Raw genomic sequence first — 17095 nt, forward strand, 5'->3', positions numbered from 1 at the left:
CTCTATTTTATCTTCAGTGCTTGAGATTCTCTCTTCCATTTCTTATATTCTGTTGTTCATGCTTGCATTTGTCGCTCCTGATCTTTTTCTCATGATTTCTGTTTCTATCATTCCTTTGGCTGTGTTTTCTTTATTTTTTCTACCTCAGTTTTCAAATCCTGAATAGCTTCTTTTAATGTTTGAGTTCTTTTTCTTGGTTTTCTTTCAGTGATTTGCTGATATCTTCCAATTTTTTGTTTGTTTTTTCCTCCATTTCTTTAAGATAATTTCTCATTTCATCTTTAAGAATTTGAAACATTCTCTTGAGGTTATTTTTTAGATCATTTTCTTCTGGTTCATCCATATTTGGTTGTTCAGGTCTTGCAGTTGTAGGGTCTTCAGGTTTTACTGGTATTGTGTTGCTCTTTGTGGTATAGCATGTGATCTTACCTTTTCTACTCATCTTTTCCTCTAATAGGTGTGGAAGGGAGATGTGGGTGTCACAGACTGAAAGGGTCAGAGCCCCACAGAGGATACAGCAGGCTAGAAGGAAGCACCAGCTGAGGAATTGAACGCTGGAATTTGGACCAAATTCACAATGATCCATACATACCTTAGGAGGCTTAGATCAGCGGACATGCAGGGGAGACAGGTGTGTGCTGAGCACACAGCAGAAGGGTCAAACCTTTGTCACTACCCCTTCCCTGCCCCACCCCCACCCCCCGCCCAGGTCTGACTGGGACTTCCACATTGACACAGTGTGGGCAGGGAGACCAGACAGAAACAAACAGGGCTTGGAGCAAAGGAAAATAAGGGGAAGGGAACTTTTTATGTTCCTCCGATTGCTTGTTTAGTGGCATATTGAGGGTAGATTTGACTGGAAAGGGTAAGTCGGAGGAGAGCCTTTAAAAGACAGTCCATGGGGAGCTAGGAGATGGATGATGCAGTATCCATAGGTGAGGTAGAGAGAGGTCCAGAGCCTGAAGTCCAAGGCGTCCGAAGGACCCATGGAGGACAGAATAAAGAAGGCATGAGTGAAAGAGTGGGTCGTCACCTTCACAGTCCGAGAGCCAGGGAGAAAAGTCCAATGGGACATGGTTGAGGGCAAAAACTCAAAAAATGAAGCCTCACACATGGGAACTGGGGCCTACATCTGCTAGAGACTCGGGGAAGCATTTATGCTGTCTGAGGGAGTTCACTCACCAATTGTCGGTGATAGATAGAAGTCAAAGCAACTGATGGACCAGAAAGTGGATCTGTTGTGGGAGGAGCAGGTGGGAGGGTCCCAGTGTGGCTCAGACTGCAGTTGCACGGGTGCGCACGCATCAGGAGAGCCTTCTGGGTCTTTGGCACCAATGTTTGGATAATGGCAGGAGAAGGGATTTAAAGGTTATCCCAACCCTTTTTGTTTCTCACAAAAATTCATTTTTGCGTTTGTGTTTGTGTATGCACGCACGAGTGCACATGTGTGTACACAATCTACAGTGCACACGTGGAGGTCAGAGGACAGCTTGTGGCAGTTCTTCCCTTCAATGTGGGGTCTGTGGGATCTGGTGCGGGGTGTCAGGCATGGTGGCAAGCACCTTCACCTGCTGAGTCCTTTGCTTGTCCTCATCACTCATAAGACTTTTTTGTTGTTGTTTTGGGGTTTTTTTGTTTTGTTTTTTTTGAGACAGGGTTTCTTTGTGTAGTAGTCCTGGCTGTCCTGGAACTTGCTCTGTAGACCAGGCTAGCCACTAACTCAGAGACCCACCTGCCTCTGCCTCCTGAGTGCTGGGATTAAAGGTGTGTGCCACCACCACCTGGCTAACCTACTATTGTTAGACTTTTAATTACTTTTGCTGTTGATTTTTTAAAGCAGTGTTTCATGTGGCCTAGGCTGTCCTTGAACTTGCTCAGTAGCCTAGACTGGACTTAAATTCCCTGTCCTCCTTGCCTCTACCTACCAAGTGCTAAGATTACAACTGGGCAATACCAATCCCGACTTGAGAACCCAGTTTTTTATTGTTACATTTTGTGTATTTATCAACTGAGTGCTTTTGTTAGCATGTGCATCAGTGTGTGCTGTTGAGCATATGTGGAAGTCAGAGCAACGTGTGGGAATCAGTTCTTGCCTTCCATCATGTAGGTTCTGGGTTCTAACTTAGGTGGTCAGTTTTTGACAGCAAGCACCTTTATCCACTGAGCCCAAGAACTTACTTGGTTTTAAAAATTTATCTGCATTATTTTTAAATTATGTGTTATGTGTGAGTGTGTTGTGAATAGGTGTCCGCAGAGTCCTGAAGAGGGTTTTGAGTCCCATGTCGCTAGAGTCATACAGGTAGCTGTGGATGCTGGGAATCAAACTCAGGTTCTCTGCTCATGACTTAGAGCCATGTCTCCAGCCCAAGAACCTACTGTGTTTGTTTGTTTCTGAGACAGGGGTTCTCTGTGTAGCCCTGACTGTTCTGCGACTCACTTTCTAGACCAGGCTGGCCTCGAACTGAGAGATTTGCCTGCCTCTGCCTCCTGAGTGCTGCTTTTAAGGGTGTGCACCACCACCACCCAACAAGAACCTGATTTTTTAACGTCCAGCTGATCCTAACGTTTAAGAAGCCCTGATCTTAACATTCTTACTTCTTTTAGGGAGGAAAAAGGAAGAAGAAAGATAAAATTTCTTCAGAAACAGCTAGTTGATGTCAAAAAGGAGCGTCAGATGCAAGTACAGGTAAGACTCACCCGTGAGGACGCCACCAAAGCTGTTGAGCTAAGTACAGGTGAGACTCGCCCGTGAGGATGCCACCTAAGCTGCTGAGCTAAGTAAAGGTAAGACTCACCCTGAGGATGCCACCAAAGCTGCTGAACTTAGTACAGGTGAGACTTGCCTGTGAGGACGCCACCAAAGCTGTTGAGCTAAGTACAGGTGAGACTCGCCCGTGAGGATGCCACCTAAGCTGCTGAGCTAAGTAAAGGTAAGACTCACCCGTGAGGACGCCACCAAAGCTGTTGAGCTAAGTACAGGTGAGACTCACCCGTGAGGATGCCACCAAAGCTGCTGAGCTAGACCACTACACAGGAAAGTTAGCTATGAGAGGTCTTTGCTTCTGCTAGGGTGCCTATTTTATTTTATTTAATTAATTAATCAATTAATTAATTTTTTGAGATAGGGTTTCTCAGTGTAATTCTGGCTGTCCTGGTACTCGCTTTGTAGACCACACTGGCCTTGAACTCAGAGATGTGCCTGCCTCTGCCTCCCAGATGCTGGAATTAAAGGTATGCGCCACCACTGCTTGCTCTGATGGGGTGCCTTACAGGAGAGAGAAAGATGCCGAGTGCACGCCTTTAGTCCCAACATTCAGGAGGCAGAGGCAGGCTTATCTGAGTTCCAGGTCAGCCTGGGCTACATGGTGAGATCTTGGAGGGAGAGGGCCAGAGAGGGGGAAGAGAGAGAAGAGAAAGGAAAAGGTGCAAGTGTGTCTGGAACAGAACTCTGGGGGATCAGCCCCTCGGAGTGCCTGGTCTGCTGTCACCTTTCCTGTCCTGCCCAAGCATACTGGCCACTCCTTCCCTAGAGGACACCTCCTCTCTGTCAGTATTTCATAGGACTCCAGATGGGGAAATGTATTCCTAAGTAAGACATCAACACTGCCTTGTGCGGGATGACAATGTTTGCTAATCACTCCAATTGGACTTCCAGTCCACACTGGATTTGATGATCTTCTGTAGTCACTGGGACCTCATCCCATGGGAGTTTCCTTCTAGAAAGATATGGTTCCAAGTTTTAGCAACTGTTTGCAAAACAAGGTTTTTGTGATAAATAAAAATACCAACTCTGTTAGAAATACTAATTTTTTTTTTTGTTTTTTTGAGATAGGGCTTCTCTGTGTAACTATCTGACTGTCTTGAAACTGGCTCTGTAGACCAGGCTGGCTTCCCTCACAAAGATCTGCCTGCCTCTGCCTCCTGAGTGCTAGGATTAAAGGCATGTGCCACCACTGGCAGTGACTAATTTTTTTTCCTTTTTTAAAAAAAATTTATTTATTATGTATATAGTGTTCTGCCTGCCTGTATGCCTGCAGGCCAGAAGTCACCAGATCTCATTACGGATGGTTGTGAGCCACCATGTGGTTGCTGGGAATTGAACTCAAGACTTCTAGAACAGCAGCCAGTGCTCTTAACCGCTGAATGATCTCTTCAGCCCAACAAGTTTGAACAATTTAGAAAGTTACAAAGCATTCGGGTGGTGGTGGTGTACACCTTTAACCCCCACACTTGGGAGACAGAGGCAGGTGGATCTCTGAGTTGGAGGTCACCCTGGTCAATAGAATGACTTTCAGAACAGCTAGGGATATAAAGAGAAACCCTGTTTCTGAAAAAAAAAGTTACAAAGCCTACCATCAGTGTGGTGGTTTGAAAGATAATGGTCCCCAGAGGGAGTGGCACTATTAGGAAGTGTGGCCTCATTGGAGTAGGTATGGCCTTGTTGGAGGACATGTGTCAATGTGAAGGCAGACTTTGAGATCACATATGTGCCCAAACCACACCCAGTGTCTTAGACCACTTCCTGTTGTCTATGTAAGATGTAGAATTCTCAGCTACTTCTCCAGCACCATGTCTGCCTACATACTGCTATGTCCCACCATGATGATAATGGACTAAACCTCTGAACTGTAAACCACCTCAATCAAATGTTTTCCTTTATACGAGTTGCCATGGTCATGTTGTGTCTTCATAGCAATAGAAACCCTAACTAAGACAATCAGTTTTTCACTGTCCAGATATTTGGGCAAATTTGTACTCCAAAGTAGGCAAGCTTTATAGAATTTGGAAGACTGTGTTGGGGGAGGCTGCTTGTTTGTTTCCAGGCTGCCCAGACCCAAAATAATCATACAGAAACTATATTATTTGTAGTACTATTTGGCCAATAGCTTAAGTGTATTTCTAGCTTACTCTTATATCGTAAATTAACCCATTTCTATTAATCTGGGTATTGCCACATGGCTGTGGCTTACCAGCAAGGTTCCAGTGTGCCTGCCTCTGGTGGAGGCTCCATGGCTTCTCACTCACTCCATCTTCCTCCTCCCAGCATTCGGTTTAGTCACCCCCCCACCTGACCCACACTGCCCTCTTAGCTCTACTCTGCCCTGTGTGGGCCCAAAGCAGCTTCTTTATTAACCAATGGTATTCACAGCATACAGAGGGGAATCCCACATCAATACTGTTTTAAAATTTTTTTAGGGTTTTTTTTTTTAGGTTTTTTTTTTTTTTTTACATTTATTTAGTGTGGAGGTGGGGGTAGGTGGGTGTATGCACATGTGTGCTAAGATGTATATGTGGAGGTCAGATGACATCTTGTAGGAGTTGGTTCCGCTCTTCTTCATCATGTGGGTTCTGGGGATTGAACTTAGGTCATCAAGTTTGGCAGCAAGAGTTTTGAAGCACTGAGTCATCTCAGCAGCCCCTTAAAGAGGGGTTTATTTGGAGACAGTGTCTCCTCATTGACTAGCCTCAAGAGTACCATATAGTCCAAGCCAACCCTGGAAATTTTACTCCTCCTGTCTCAGCCTCTCAAGTGCTAGGATTACAGGTGCGTACTACCACACTTGGTTGAAGACTGTTTTAATCAGTGTGTTTATATATGTGAGGGTGCTGTGTGCGTGGCTGTGGAGGCCAGAAGAGGATACTGGGCATTTTCCTTTATCAGGTTCTACTTTATGACCATCATGGCAGGGAACATGGGGGCAGGCAGGTGGGCAGGCTCTGAAGCAGTAACTGAGTGTTTACAAGAAGCGGGGGGGGGCGAGAGAGAGAGAGAGAGAGAGAGAGAGAGAGAGAAAGAGAGAGAGAGAGAGAGAAGGGTTATTAGAAAAAAAGATTGGTAGCAGCCAAGCGTAATGGTGCTAACCTGTAGTCTCTACACCGGGAGATGGGGGCTAAGGCAGGGGAATTGCAAGTCTGAGGACAGCTTGGGCTATAGAGCAAGTATAACCATGGCTATGTAAGCAAGATCCTGTTTCAGAAAAATAAAAGGGAGTCTGTGAGGGAGCTCAATGGGAAAGTGCTTGCCCATCATGTACAAAGCACCAGTTCCTTATCTCCTGTGCATGTGTAGGGGTAATGGTGTATGCACATGCGGGGGCTGGTGTGTGCCCTGTGAGAGCCTGTGGAAGCCAGGAAGATGGTGGGTGTGTTTCTCTGTCACTTCCTACCTTATTGCCTTGAGACAGGGCCTCTCACTGACCCTGGAGCTCACCATTTTAGTGAGGCTGACTGCCAGCGCAATCCTGGGATCTCAGTCTTCACAACCCAGTGCTGGGTTACAAACATAGTGATGCCTGTTTTAACACATGTTTATTGTTGTTATTATTATTATTTCTTAGACAGTACCTTACTATGTAGCCCTGGAACTTGCTATATAGATCAGGCTGGCCTGGAGCACTCAGGGATCCACCTGCTTTTGACTCTGGAATACTAAGATTAGAGACATGTGCTATCATGCCAAGCAACACTTGGCTTTTAAGATGTTTTGTTTTCCCTCCAGATGTTTTGAATTATGCTTGTTTGTTTAGTGTGTGTGCGTGCATTGGGGTATGTGTATCTGTGGTGTGTGTGGGTGTGTGTAGAGGACAGAGGACAACTTACAGGAACTGGCTTTCTCCTTTCACCATTGTGAGTACTGGGGATTGCAATCAGGTTTTCAGGCTTGGCAACACTTACCTTTACCCATTGTCTGTGAGGATTTGAACTCAAGTCTCCATGCTTGTATAACAAACACTCTTACCCTCTGAGCCATCTCTCAAGCTTCCAAGATATAATCTTCAATTCTCCTTAACAAATTGTTGTAGGTGGAAACTGCTCATTTGTTTCCCAGCCTCCCAGACCCAAATAATCACACAGAAACTATATTAATTACAGCAACTGCTTGGCCAATAGCTTAGGTGTATTACCTAGCTGTTACATCTTAAATTAACCCACTTATATTAATCAATGTATCACCGTGAGGCTGTGGCTTACCGGTAAGGTTTTCTGGTGTCTTTCTCCTTCGGCAGCTACATGGCATATTCTTGACTCCACCTATTCTCTATATATATCTCTGTTCAGATTTTGTGCCTGGCTTTACTCTGCTAAACCATTGTCCCAAACAGCTTTATTCATCAACTAATAAAACAACATTTATACAGAAGTATGTCTCACATCAAATTGCTAACCCTGTTGTGGGAATTCATCCAATAGCTTTTGGGGGTACTGGACTCAGGAGCATGGTCTTCTGTCAGCAGACTTGAGCGTTGTTTTAGAGAGAGGAAGGGCTCTCTCTTTCTCTTTGTCTCTCAGGTGGCTCTCTACTTGTTGTGTATTTGTTAGTCACAATATTAATTCACTTGTATTTTTTAAAATACTGTATTTCTTATCAGTGAAGATTTATAAAGCTAGTTTGCACTTAATTTTCTCCCTAATTGTATGGACTTTACAGAAGTTTCCATTCCTGAAAATTCTATCATAGTTTTAAAATTCTTGATTTTCTAAAGACTTCAGAATTTGGAATCAAATTTCAGCCATTGTTCAGGCCTCACATCTCCCACTTGAGTAGTGAGTCTGGTCAAATAGAAATGTCACTGGACTGCAGAACCGTGGTGGCATAAATATGCCTGGTCTCAGGTAGCTCAGGCTGGCTTGAGCTGACTCCCTAGCCCAGGATGACCTTGAACTCCTTGCCTCCTAAGTGCTGGAATCAGAGGAGTGCAACACCCTGTACCCCACGTCAGAACTGTGTGCTTTGAGGGTGGCTTTCTTACTTCAGCCTACAGCACCCATTTCCCTCTTGCCTTCCAACCAAAGAGACAACCTGATGTTACAGACAAATGGCACCCTCTCCAGAGTCTAGCTTTCAAATTTTCTTAAGCCCGTGCTGCCCAAGCCAGGACCAGCTATGAGAACAGCCTCTACTGCCAACGCGCTTTCGGCACCTCTTACGGCAGCCGTCAGGGCCTGATGAGCTCTAACTGGCTGACTGCTCTGTCACTACATCATCTTTTCTGGATTCAAATAAAATGTTCAGAAGATCATGTCTGAAGGCAGTGGGGGGCTTGGAGGAGAAAGTTTGGTCCTCCTTCAAACCCCACAAATACTCCACATCAGTCTGAGGACCTTTGTCATAGGGAAGCACAGGCTCCATGGATGGTTGGGATGATAGGATGTAGGGAAGGCAGATATCTGAGTGAAGGATTTTTTGTTTGTTTGTTTTTTCCAAGACAGGGGTTCTCTGTGTAGCTTTTCCTGTCTTGGAACTAGCTCTTATAGACCAGACTGGCCTCGAACTCACAGAGATCCGCCTGCCTCTGCCTCCCAAGTGCTGGGATTAAAGGTATGTGCCATCACCCACCCAGCTTGAGTGAAGGTTTTAAAAGAAACTCCTAAATCGAGTTTCTTAATCTGTAGTGCTGTGTTTCTGCAGGTGTGTGCTGTGTCTGCAGGTGTGTGCTGTGTCTCTGCAGGTGTGTGTGACTATGGGTGTGTGCTGTCTCTCTGCAGGTGTGTGCTGTGTCTGCAGGTGTGTGCTGTGTCTCTGCAGGTGTGTGTGACTATGGGTGTGTGCTGTCTCTCTGCAGGTGTGTGCTGTGTCTGCAGGTGTGTGCTGTGTCTCTGCAGGTGTGTGTGACTATGGGTGTGTGCTGTCTCTCTGCAGGTGTGTGCTGTGTCTGCAGGTGTGTGCTGTGTCTCTGCAGGTGTGTGTGACTATGGGTGTGTGCTGTCTCTCTGCAGGTGTGTGCTGTGTCTGCAGGTGTGTGCTGTGTCTCTGCAGGTGTGTGTGACTATGGGTGTGTGCTGTCTCTCTGCAGGTGTGTGCTGTGTCTGCAGGTGTGTGCTGCGTCTCTGCAGGTGTGTGTGACTATGGGTGCGTGCTGTCTCTCTGCAGGTGTGTGCTGTGTCTGCAGGTGTGTGCTGCGTCTCTGCAGGTGTATGTGACTATGGGCGTGTGCTGTTTCTCTGTAGGAGTGTGCTGTCTCTGCAGGTGTGTGCTGTGCCTCGACTGGTTTGTGTTACTTGGTGGGCAGATTTGGAAATGGACCCGTGTGTCAGTTCAATTGCTGGCATGCTGCAGTTGTGATTTTAGCATCTAAAGTTAGATAGTTTTTATATCTTGCTCAGTGTTTCATACTGTCACTAAAATGTTTGTATGAGACATGTTTGCAAAATATGTTTATGAGAAACAGGAAGGAAATTAGAGTATTCAGAAGCCTAAGGCAACAGCATTAAAACCAGATGTCTTAGGCTTCCTTTTTTTACACAGCCAGTGTTATATGAATTTATAAAAAGTTACATAATATAATATTACATGATATAATACAAACCTTCTGTTCGCCATAGGTCTTTGCCATAACCTCCTGGAGGGTTTTTAAAATGATCTGTAAAATTATGTGTATGTCTGAGTGCCTACATGTGTTTGCATGTGCATGCATATACATGTATGTCTGAGTGTGTGCATCATGTATGCTGCTGGATGCTGTGTTGTGTGTGTGTGTGTTGCTCAAGAAGTCCATAAGATGGACATCAAATTCCTGGAGCAAGAGTTACAGATGGTTGCAAGCTGCCCAGCCTGGGTGCTGGAACCAGAGTCCGGTCCCCTGGAAGAACAGAAGGTGCTCTTAACTGCTTCACCATCTCTCCAGTTCTGACTTCCAGAAAGTTTGATAAAACAGCTAGAATATGGGCACATCTTATCTTGTGGTCATTCCGAGTTACATATTTTCTTTAGAATTTCTGGAACATATCTAGGTCTTCATTGACTGGAGACTTTAGCACGAACCTCACCCTTTTCTTTTTATTTATAAATTTCTTGGCCTCATTTTTTATGAATTGGCTTATTCATCTTTCAAGTGTCAGATAGACAAGCTCCTCAGAGGATCCTTCTTAGACAGTGCTAGTGGAGGTCACCTGACTGTGTCTCCCAGAGCCTGTAGCCCTCTCTCCCACACAGGCTAGGTGTGCTCACACAGCCTTCTCCCTGACACAGGTTAGGTGTGCTCACACAGCCTTCTCCCTGACACAGGTTAGGTGTGCTCACACAGCCTTCTCCCTGACACAGGTTAGGTGTGTTCACACAGCCTTCTCCCCGACACAGGTTAGGTGTGCTCACACAGCCTTCTCCCTGACACAGGTTAGGTGTGTTCACACAGCCTTCTCCCCGACACAGGTTAGGTGTGCTCACACAGCCTTCTCCCTGACACAGGTTAGGTGTGCTCACACAGCCTTCTCCCTGACACAGGTTAGGTGTGCTCACACAGCCTTCTCCCTGACACAGGCTAGGTGTGTTCACACAGCCTTCTCCCCGACACAGGCTAGGTGTGTTCACACAGCCTTCTCCCCGACACAGGCTAGGTGTGTTCACACAGCCTTCTCCCCGACACAGGTTAGGTGCGTTCACACAGCCTTTCCTCCCACAACAGTGTCCCACTACACAGTGTTCCCTCTGGGACTTGGGCTGTTCATGTCTCCACTGTTCTCTGCTGCCTAGCTTGGTGTCTGCTACTGAAGAATTTTCTTTTCAATCCATGAGTTTTGAGACCTTAAAATCACGAAACAGGGTGGGTATTAGTGGCGCACACCTTTAATCCCAGCACTTGGGAGGCAGAGGCAGGCGGATCTCTGTGAGTTTGAGGCCAGCCTGGTCTATAGAGTGAGTTCCAGGACACCCAGAGCTGTTACACAGAGAAATTCTGTCTTGAAAAACAACAACAACAACAACAACAAACACACAACCACATGTGAAGCCTTAGTGACTGGTAGTTTCCACACATGTTCGGTGACTCACTGCGCTGGCCAGTCTGTGTCAGCTTGATGCAGGCTGGAGTCACCTGGAAAGAGAGGTCGGCTGAGGAGATATCGCCACCACATTGGCCTGTGTGTCTGTCTGAGGAGCATTTTCTGGATTAGCAATTGATGTGAGAGGGCCCAGCCCACTGTGGTGAAGCCACCCCTGGGCAGGTGTTTCTGGGTTCTGTAAGAAAGCAGGCTGAGGGGTTGGAGAGGTGGCTCAGAGGTTAAAGAGCACTGACTGCTCTTCCAGAGGTCCTGAGTTCAATTCCCAGCAACCACATGGTGGCTCACAGTCATCTATAATGAGATCTGGTACCCTCTTCTGGCCTGCAGGCAGACATGGAAGGAATGTTGTATACATAATAAATACATCTTTAAAAAAAAAAAGCAGGCTGAGCAAGGTAGAGGGAGCAAGCCATAGGTAAGCGGTGTTCCTTCATGGCCTCTACATCAGCTCCTGACATCCCTCAATGATGGACTGTGACCTGTAAGCCAAATCAAACCTTTCCCACCACAGTAGCTTTTGGTCAGTGTTTGTATCACAGAGACAGAAAGGAAACCAGGACACTCAGTGTCCATCTGTCCTACAAGGTACAGGTTCTGCGTTCACAGACTCAACCAACCAATCAGTGAGCCTGAAAGAACCTGAATCTGTATAGATGTTATAGAGGATTAGAGTATCTGCAGGCTTTGGTATCTTGGGAGGAGGGGTGCCTTGGAACTAGTCTCCAGTGGGAACTGGGGAATGACTATCATTACGCTCTAGGTACTAATATTCTCGTTTTTGAAAGTTGAAACCTAGGCCCTACTGGCAAATCTGTTTGGAAATACAGACTACCCAAAGGAGATGCTGCTCTGTTTGGTAGTGTGAACTTAGGAGAGTGGGGCCTAGAAACCAGGTGAACTAACGTCTCCTGCACTGGCCAACTTTTTTCAGGACATCAGACAGTTTATATTCTGCGTGCATTCTGAGGGTTAAGCAAGGTCATGTGAGAAAAGTTCACTTGAGTTCAAGTTGTACACAATCAGAAGTACAAGCAAGGTCACGAGGATAGCATGTTTGTAATCACCATTCTGAATAGTGGGTAAAATGATAGGTAATCTGGATGGGTGTGGTAGCACACACCTTTAATCCTGGCACTTGGGAGGTTGAGGCAGGTGGATCTCTGTGACTTCAAGACCAGCCTGGTCTACAGACTAAGTTTCAGGATAGTCAGAGCTACTCAGAGAAACCCTGTCTTGAAAAACAAACTAACTGAGTTGGAGAAGATGGTTCAGGGGTTAAGAGCACTGACTGCTCATCCAGAGGTCCTGAGTTCAGTTTCCAGCAACCACATGATGGCTTGAAGCCATCTGTAATGAGATCTCGTGCCCTCTTCTGGCCTGCAGGTATATATGCAGTCAGAACACTTTCTACATAATAAATAACAGAAGAAAAATAAACTAACAAAAGATGATGGTTAATCTGAAACAACCACACTCCTATGTTACTATACCTAGGAGGGGCTGGAAACACATTCCAAGAGCACATCCTTATTATGGAGGAACAGAGGTCACAAGCTCTCAGAAATATCTTCACGCAGCTTCATTCATGGACCGTGTTCCAACACTGGAGAGACCTACTCGGTTTGAATTTGATAGCTTTCATTCTGTCTCTCACACTTATTATCCTGTGGGTGGGGCGCATATGTGGAGGTCAGAGGACAAGTTGAGAGAGTTAATTCTCTCCCTCTACCATGTGGGTCCCAGGGATCAAACTCAGATCATAATGCTTGGTGACAAGTGACCCACTTAGCCTTCTTCCAGCCCCTCTGCCCTCTTTTGAGACAGGGTCTTCTGTAGCCCTGGCTGGTTTTGAGCAGCTAACTGTAGCTAAGGATGACCTTGAACTACTGCTGGGATTGTAGGTGTACCCAGCTTCACCTCTTTTCCTCTTCTGAGCAGGGTCTCAGTGTGGCTCTGGCTGGTCTGGAACCTGCTGTGTGAGCAGGATTGGCCTGAAAGGCATAGAAACTCACCTTCCTGGGCCTCCAGAGTGCTGGGGTTAAGGTGTTTTTGATGAGACACGTTCTCTCTCCGTGGGCCTGGTTGGCCTGGAGTCTGTGATGAGCCTTCTGCTCCCCGTCCTGGTGCAGAGACTCATTTTCCTTCAGAATATCGTGATGACTGAACACATTTACCTTGTGCTGGGAGAAAGATGGCTCTGCTCACCTTGTAAGCACAGTGGTCTCATCTCTGCAGAATGGGAACGAATACATTGCTCACCTCAAAGACCAGCTACAAGAGATGAAGGCCAAAACCAACATGGAGAACCTTTATATGAAGAGAAACACTGAGCTGCAGATTACCCAGACCCAGAAGAAATGTAACAGAGCCGAGGAACTCTTGCTGGAGGAGATTGAGGTAACCTGTGCTACACTAGGCTAGCTGGGAATGGAGCCTACTGACAGCATATGCCAGATTCTGAGTCCACCTTCCAGTATCAATACACAACAACAACAACAATAAATCCAGGTAGATGACTTGATGCCAAGTGGGCTGTCACTTTAAAAAAAAAATCATTTATCTTGGGCAGGAGAGAGATCAGCTGTTAAGAGGACACACATTTCTTAGCCTGGTGATGATGCACACCTTTAATCCCAGCACTGGAGAGGCAGAGGCAGAAAGATCTCTTTGTTCAAGGCCAGCCTGGTCTACAGAGTGAGTTCCAGGACAACCAGGGCTACACAGAGAAACCCTGTCTAGAAAAACTTAAGACCTTTGTTCTGTTCCCAGCACCTATGTCTGTATGGGGGACACAACCTCCTGTGTCCAGGTTTTAAAATTATGTGTAGGTAAGTGCCCAAGTAGGCTAGAGGCATTGGGCCCCATGGAGCTGGAGTCATAGGTGGTTTCGAACCACCCAACCTGAGTGGCAGAAACCAAACATAGGTCCCCTAAACATGAACAAACATGAACAGTGTGCACTCTTAGCTGCTGAGCTAGCTCCTGCCTCAGCCAGCTGTCATTCCTGATAATATGCCAGCCAATAAAAGAGGAGGAGGAGGAAGAACATTAAGGTTTTCCTTCATGACCAGTACAGCCCACGAGGTCAAGCTTAAAAAACTCAATGGGGTCCTATATATGTGATTAGAGATTTTAGTGGCTACACCTCCTGCTCTTTCTATGACCTGGACAAGGCTGCTGGGAAAGCCTCCCTCCCAACCCCTGCTTTTTTTGTTACATTTTCTTATCTTCTTCTTCCTTCTCCCCACCTCTTGTTCTTCAACATTGGCTTCTGTAATTCAGGCAGGCTGGCCTCAGACTCACTTTGTAGTACAGGACTGGCCTTAACTGGATCTGCCTGCCTCAGCCTCCAGAGATCTGGAATTCTGTAGTTTTCCTTTGTTGGACCCTAGAGTCCAATCACCGAGGAGGAGTCACTCCAAGAGACCACCCCTCACACCACAGCTGATATAAAAGCATGAGGATTTTATTAATTCTATCATGACAGGGTCTTTCAGCATTAGAGGCCAGAAAGACCCCAAATAGCTGGTACAGGCTACTTTTAAAGGAAAAAGCCACAGAAGCAAGTGGGGGGGGGGGGTCTGGGGTTTGTTCTTTGACTATTATGATTGGCTTATTCAAAAGGGCTATTACCAATAATTGACTGGAGAGCAGTTGCCAGGTAAGAGGAAACATCTGAGGGTCACTTTGACCCCTTTCCCAGGGACTGAGTCAAATCAAGTCTCTGGGAGGCCTCCCACCTGGCACGTACATCAGAAACTGAGTCAACATCTTAAAGGTTATCTTGGGCCCCAATTTCTGGAGAACATTCACAAAGACTCAGGGAAATGAAAAGTTCCCAACATCTTAGTACGTGCATGTGTAGCTGTTAGGTCCTTGGTTCCCAAGGGGGGGCACTAAGGCACAGAAGCTGAGAGGGTTCAGAAATGGCTTCAGAATTAAAGTTTTACACCTTCTCTGGGCTGACAATCTTGCACCCTTGAAGCATGGTTTTTCAGATGGCAGGGTTGTTTTGGCTTCTTCGGGGGTCCTTGAGCACATCTAAGGAGGTGTAGTGTTTATGGAGTACACATGGAGCTCTGTAGGGAAGCCATGGCATTCCTGGGGTCCCTGAGGCTGGTTACCTCAGCCTTGCTGAGGAGAGTGCCTGTGCTTGGTGCATTACAGAAACTGAGGATGAAAACTGAAGAGGAGAACCGAGTCCATATGGAGATCGAAATGTTCCTTAAGAAAGAGCAGCAGGTGAGTCTCCTGAACCTTTGGTTCCTCATTTAGGATCAAATTAGAGATGGCTTACCGGTTAAGATGGCTGCTCTTGCAGAGGACCTGGGTTCAGTTCCTGGCATCTACATGCCATTTCACAGTTGTAACTCCAGGACCAGGGCATCCAGTGCCCTCTTCTGGCTTTCAAGGGCATTGGGTGTGCATGGTGCACATAGTACATGCATGTAAAACACCTGTACATATAAAATAAAGAGATCTTTGTAAATAAATCCCACTCCACGAGGTGGTGGCACACATCGTTAATCCCAGCACTCAGAAGGCAGAGGCAGGCAGATCTCTGTGAGTTTGAGGCCAGCCTGTGAGTGCTGGGATTAAAGGTGTGCATTACCATTACCCAGCTTGATTTTTTAAATTATAAAAATAAGATGCTCAGCTGGACAGTGGTGGCCTTTAATCCCAGCACTTGGGAGGCAGAGGCAGGTGGATCTCTGTGAGTTCAAGGTTAGCCTGGTCTACAAGAGCTAGTTCCAGGACAGGCTCCAAAATCTACAGAGAAACCCTGTCTCAAAAAACAAAACAAACAAACAAAAAGTAAAAATTAAAAAAAACCCAAAAAGACCCAAAACAAATAAACAAAAAACCATGATCAGTTGAGAGGTGTTTTTAAAATTTTCAGTTGCATTCTCATTTTGTTCATGTTCTTAGAATCTCTTTGCAAAATAATTTAAAATATAAAATATCCCATTGAATGGATATGCCACAGATCTGCTCTAGCCATTACTGATTGTCACTGCAGGTACTTACTAACAGTCTGTCTCAGGGCAGGAAAGCACTGCAGAGGGACTGGGATTCTGGGATTCTGGATACACGTTACTCATGCTTTCCCCATCATCTTCCATGAATGAAAAACCCAGGCAGTGTCTAGTCTGTTCTGCAGGCTATGTGTGCGGGTGGTCATGTCAGGGTGGTTCTCTTTTCAGCACTGATTGTGTGTGTGTGTGTGTGTGTGTGTGTGTGTGTGTGTGTGAGCGCGAGTGCATATGCTCACAAGTGTGCCCCATTCTTCTCAGACACAGGAGAGAGAACAAGGTATTTTCCACCAGTAAGAAAGCCTCAAAAAGAGAGGTTCAGTTTTACCTACGGCCAATCATGTTAAAGTCCAGATTCAGTTGTCCCATTCTTCTCAGTAAATACCCTAACTTGCATAAGAGAACTTGGCACAGTTGTCTATATTTATATGTAATTCTGTCCAAGACACCATTAAAGTCAAAAATAAAAGAAGCCATACACCATAGTGGTAGCGCATGCATTTCATCTCATACACTCAAGAGACAGAGGTAGATCTTTGTGCATTCCAGGCCAGTCAGGGCTACACAGTGAGACCCTGTCTCTAATGATGATGATGATGATGATGATGATAATGACAATAATGCCCAAGCCAGGGTCTCTAATAGTGATGATGATTATAATAATAACAATGCCCCAAGCCAGGCATTATAATCTTAGCACTCAGGAGAGAGAGACAGAAGGATCAAGAGTTTGAGCCTAACCTAGGCTATATGAATCATGTCTTACAAAAAAAAAAAAAGGAAGAAATGAATAAGGACAGAAAGGGAGGGGTGAGAGGAGAGGTGAGAGGGAAGGAGGTGAATGGGACCCATCATCTTCAGTGCTAGTCAGCCTCACTCTAGCTACAGAGCTAGCTCTGAGACAGAAACCTGCACAAATGACAGAAGGAAAAATATAAGCATTTCCAGCCTATAAAATTATCTAAAAACCCAAATATGCTGACAGAAGCCCAGATCTAACCTAGGCTGTCCTGAAGAATCCAGGGCAATGTACAGAGTTGAAGGCATCTTTCCATATACCATGCCCCTGAAGAAGGTCCAAGCATGTGGAGCGACGTGCTGAAGCAACCAAAATGTCCAGTAGAAAACTGTCACCTACTTTTAGGCCTATTTCTTCTGTGGGCTATCCTACAGCACTGAATTGCTCTTGAAAACTGTATATCAAAAAATAAAAACTACCAGGTGGTGGTGACACACCCCTTTAATCCCAGCACTCGTGAAGCAGAGACAGGAGATCTCTGTGA

At 45.8% G+C, this 17095-nt stretch overlaps 1 protein-coding gene across 2 annotated transcripts in view; it reads left to right on the forward strand.

Moving 5' to 3' along the window:
• The window catches only part of Drc9 (dynein regulatory complex subunit 9), a 51215-nt gene that overhangs the window by 28286 nt on the left and 5834 nt on the right, over nucleotides 1–17095 (forward strand). For both annotated transcript variants that reach the window (XM_048454088.3, XM_048454087.3), the window contains exons 7-9: nucleotides 2605–2686; nucleotides 13015–13176; nucleotides 14947–15021. In XM_048454088.3, the coding sequence (XP_048310045.1) occupies nucleotides 2605–2686; nucleotides 13015–13176; nucleotides 14947–15021 (319 nt within the window). The remainder of the gene's footprint in view (nucleotides 1–2604; nucleotides 2687–13014; nucleotides 13177–14946; nucleotides 15022–17095) is intronic.

Source organism: Myodes glareolus, chromosome 2, assembly GCF_982192425.1.
Source record: "Myodes glareolus chromosome 2, mMyoGla1.1, whole genome shotgun sequence".
Classification (NCBI taxonomy): Eukaryota; Metazoa; Chordata; class Mammalia; order Rodentia; family Cricetidae; genus Myodes; species Myodes glareolus.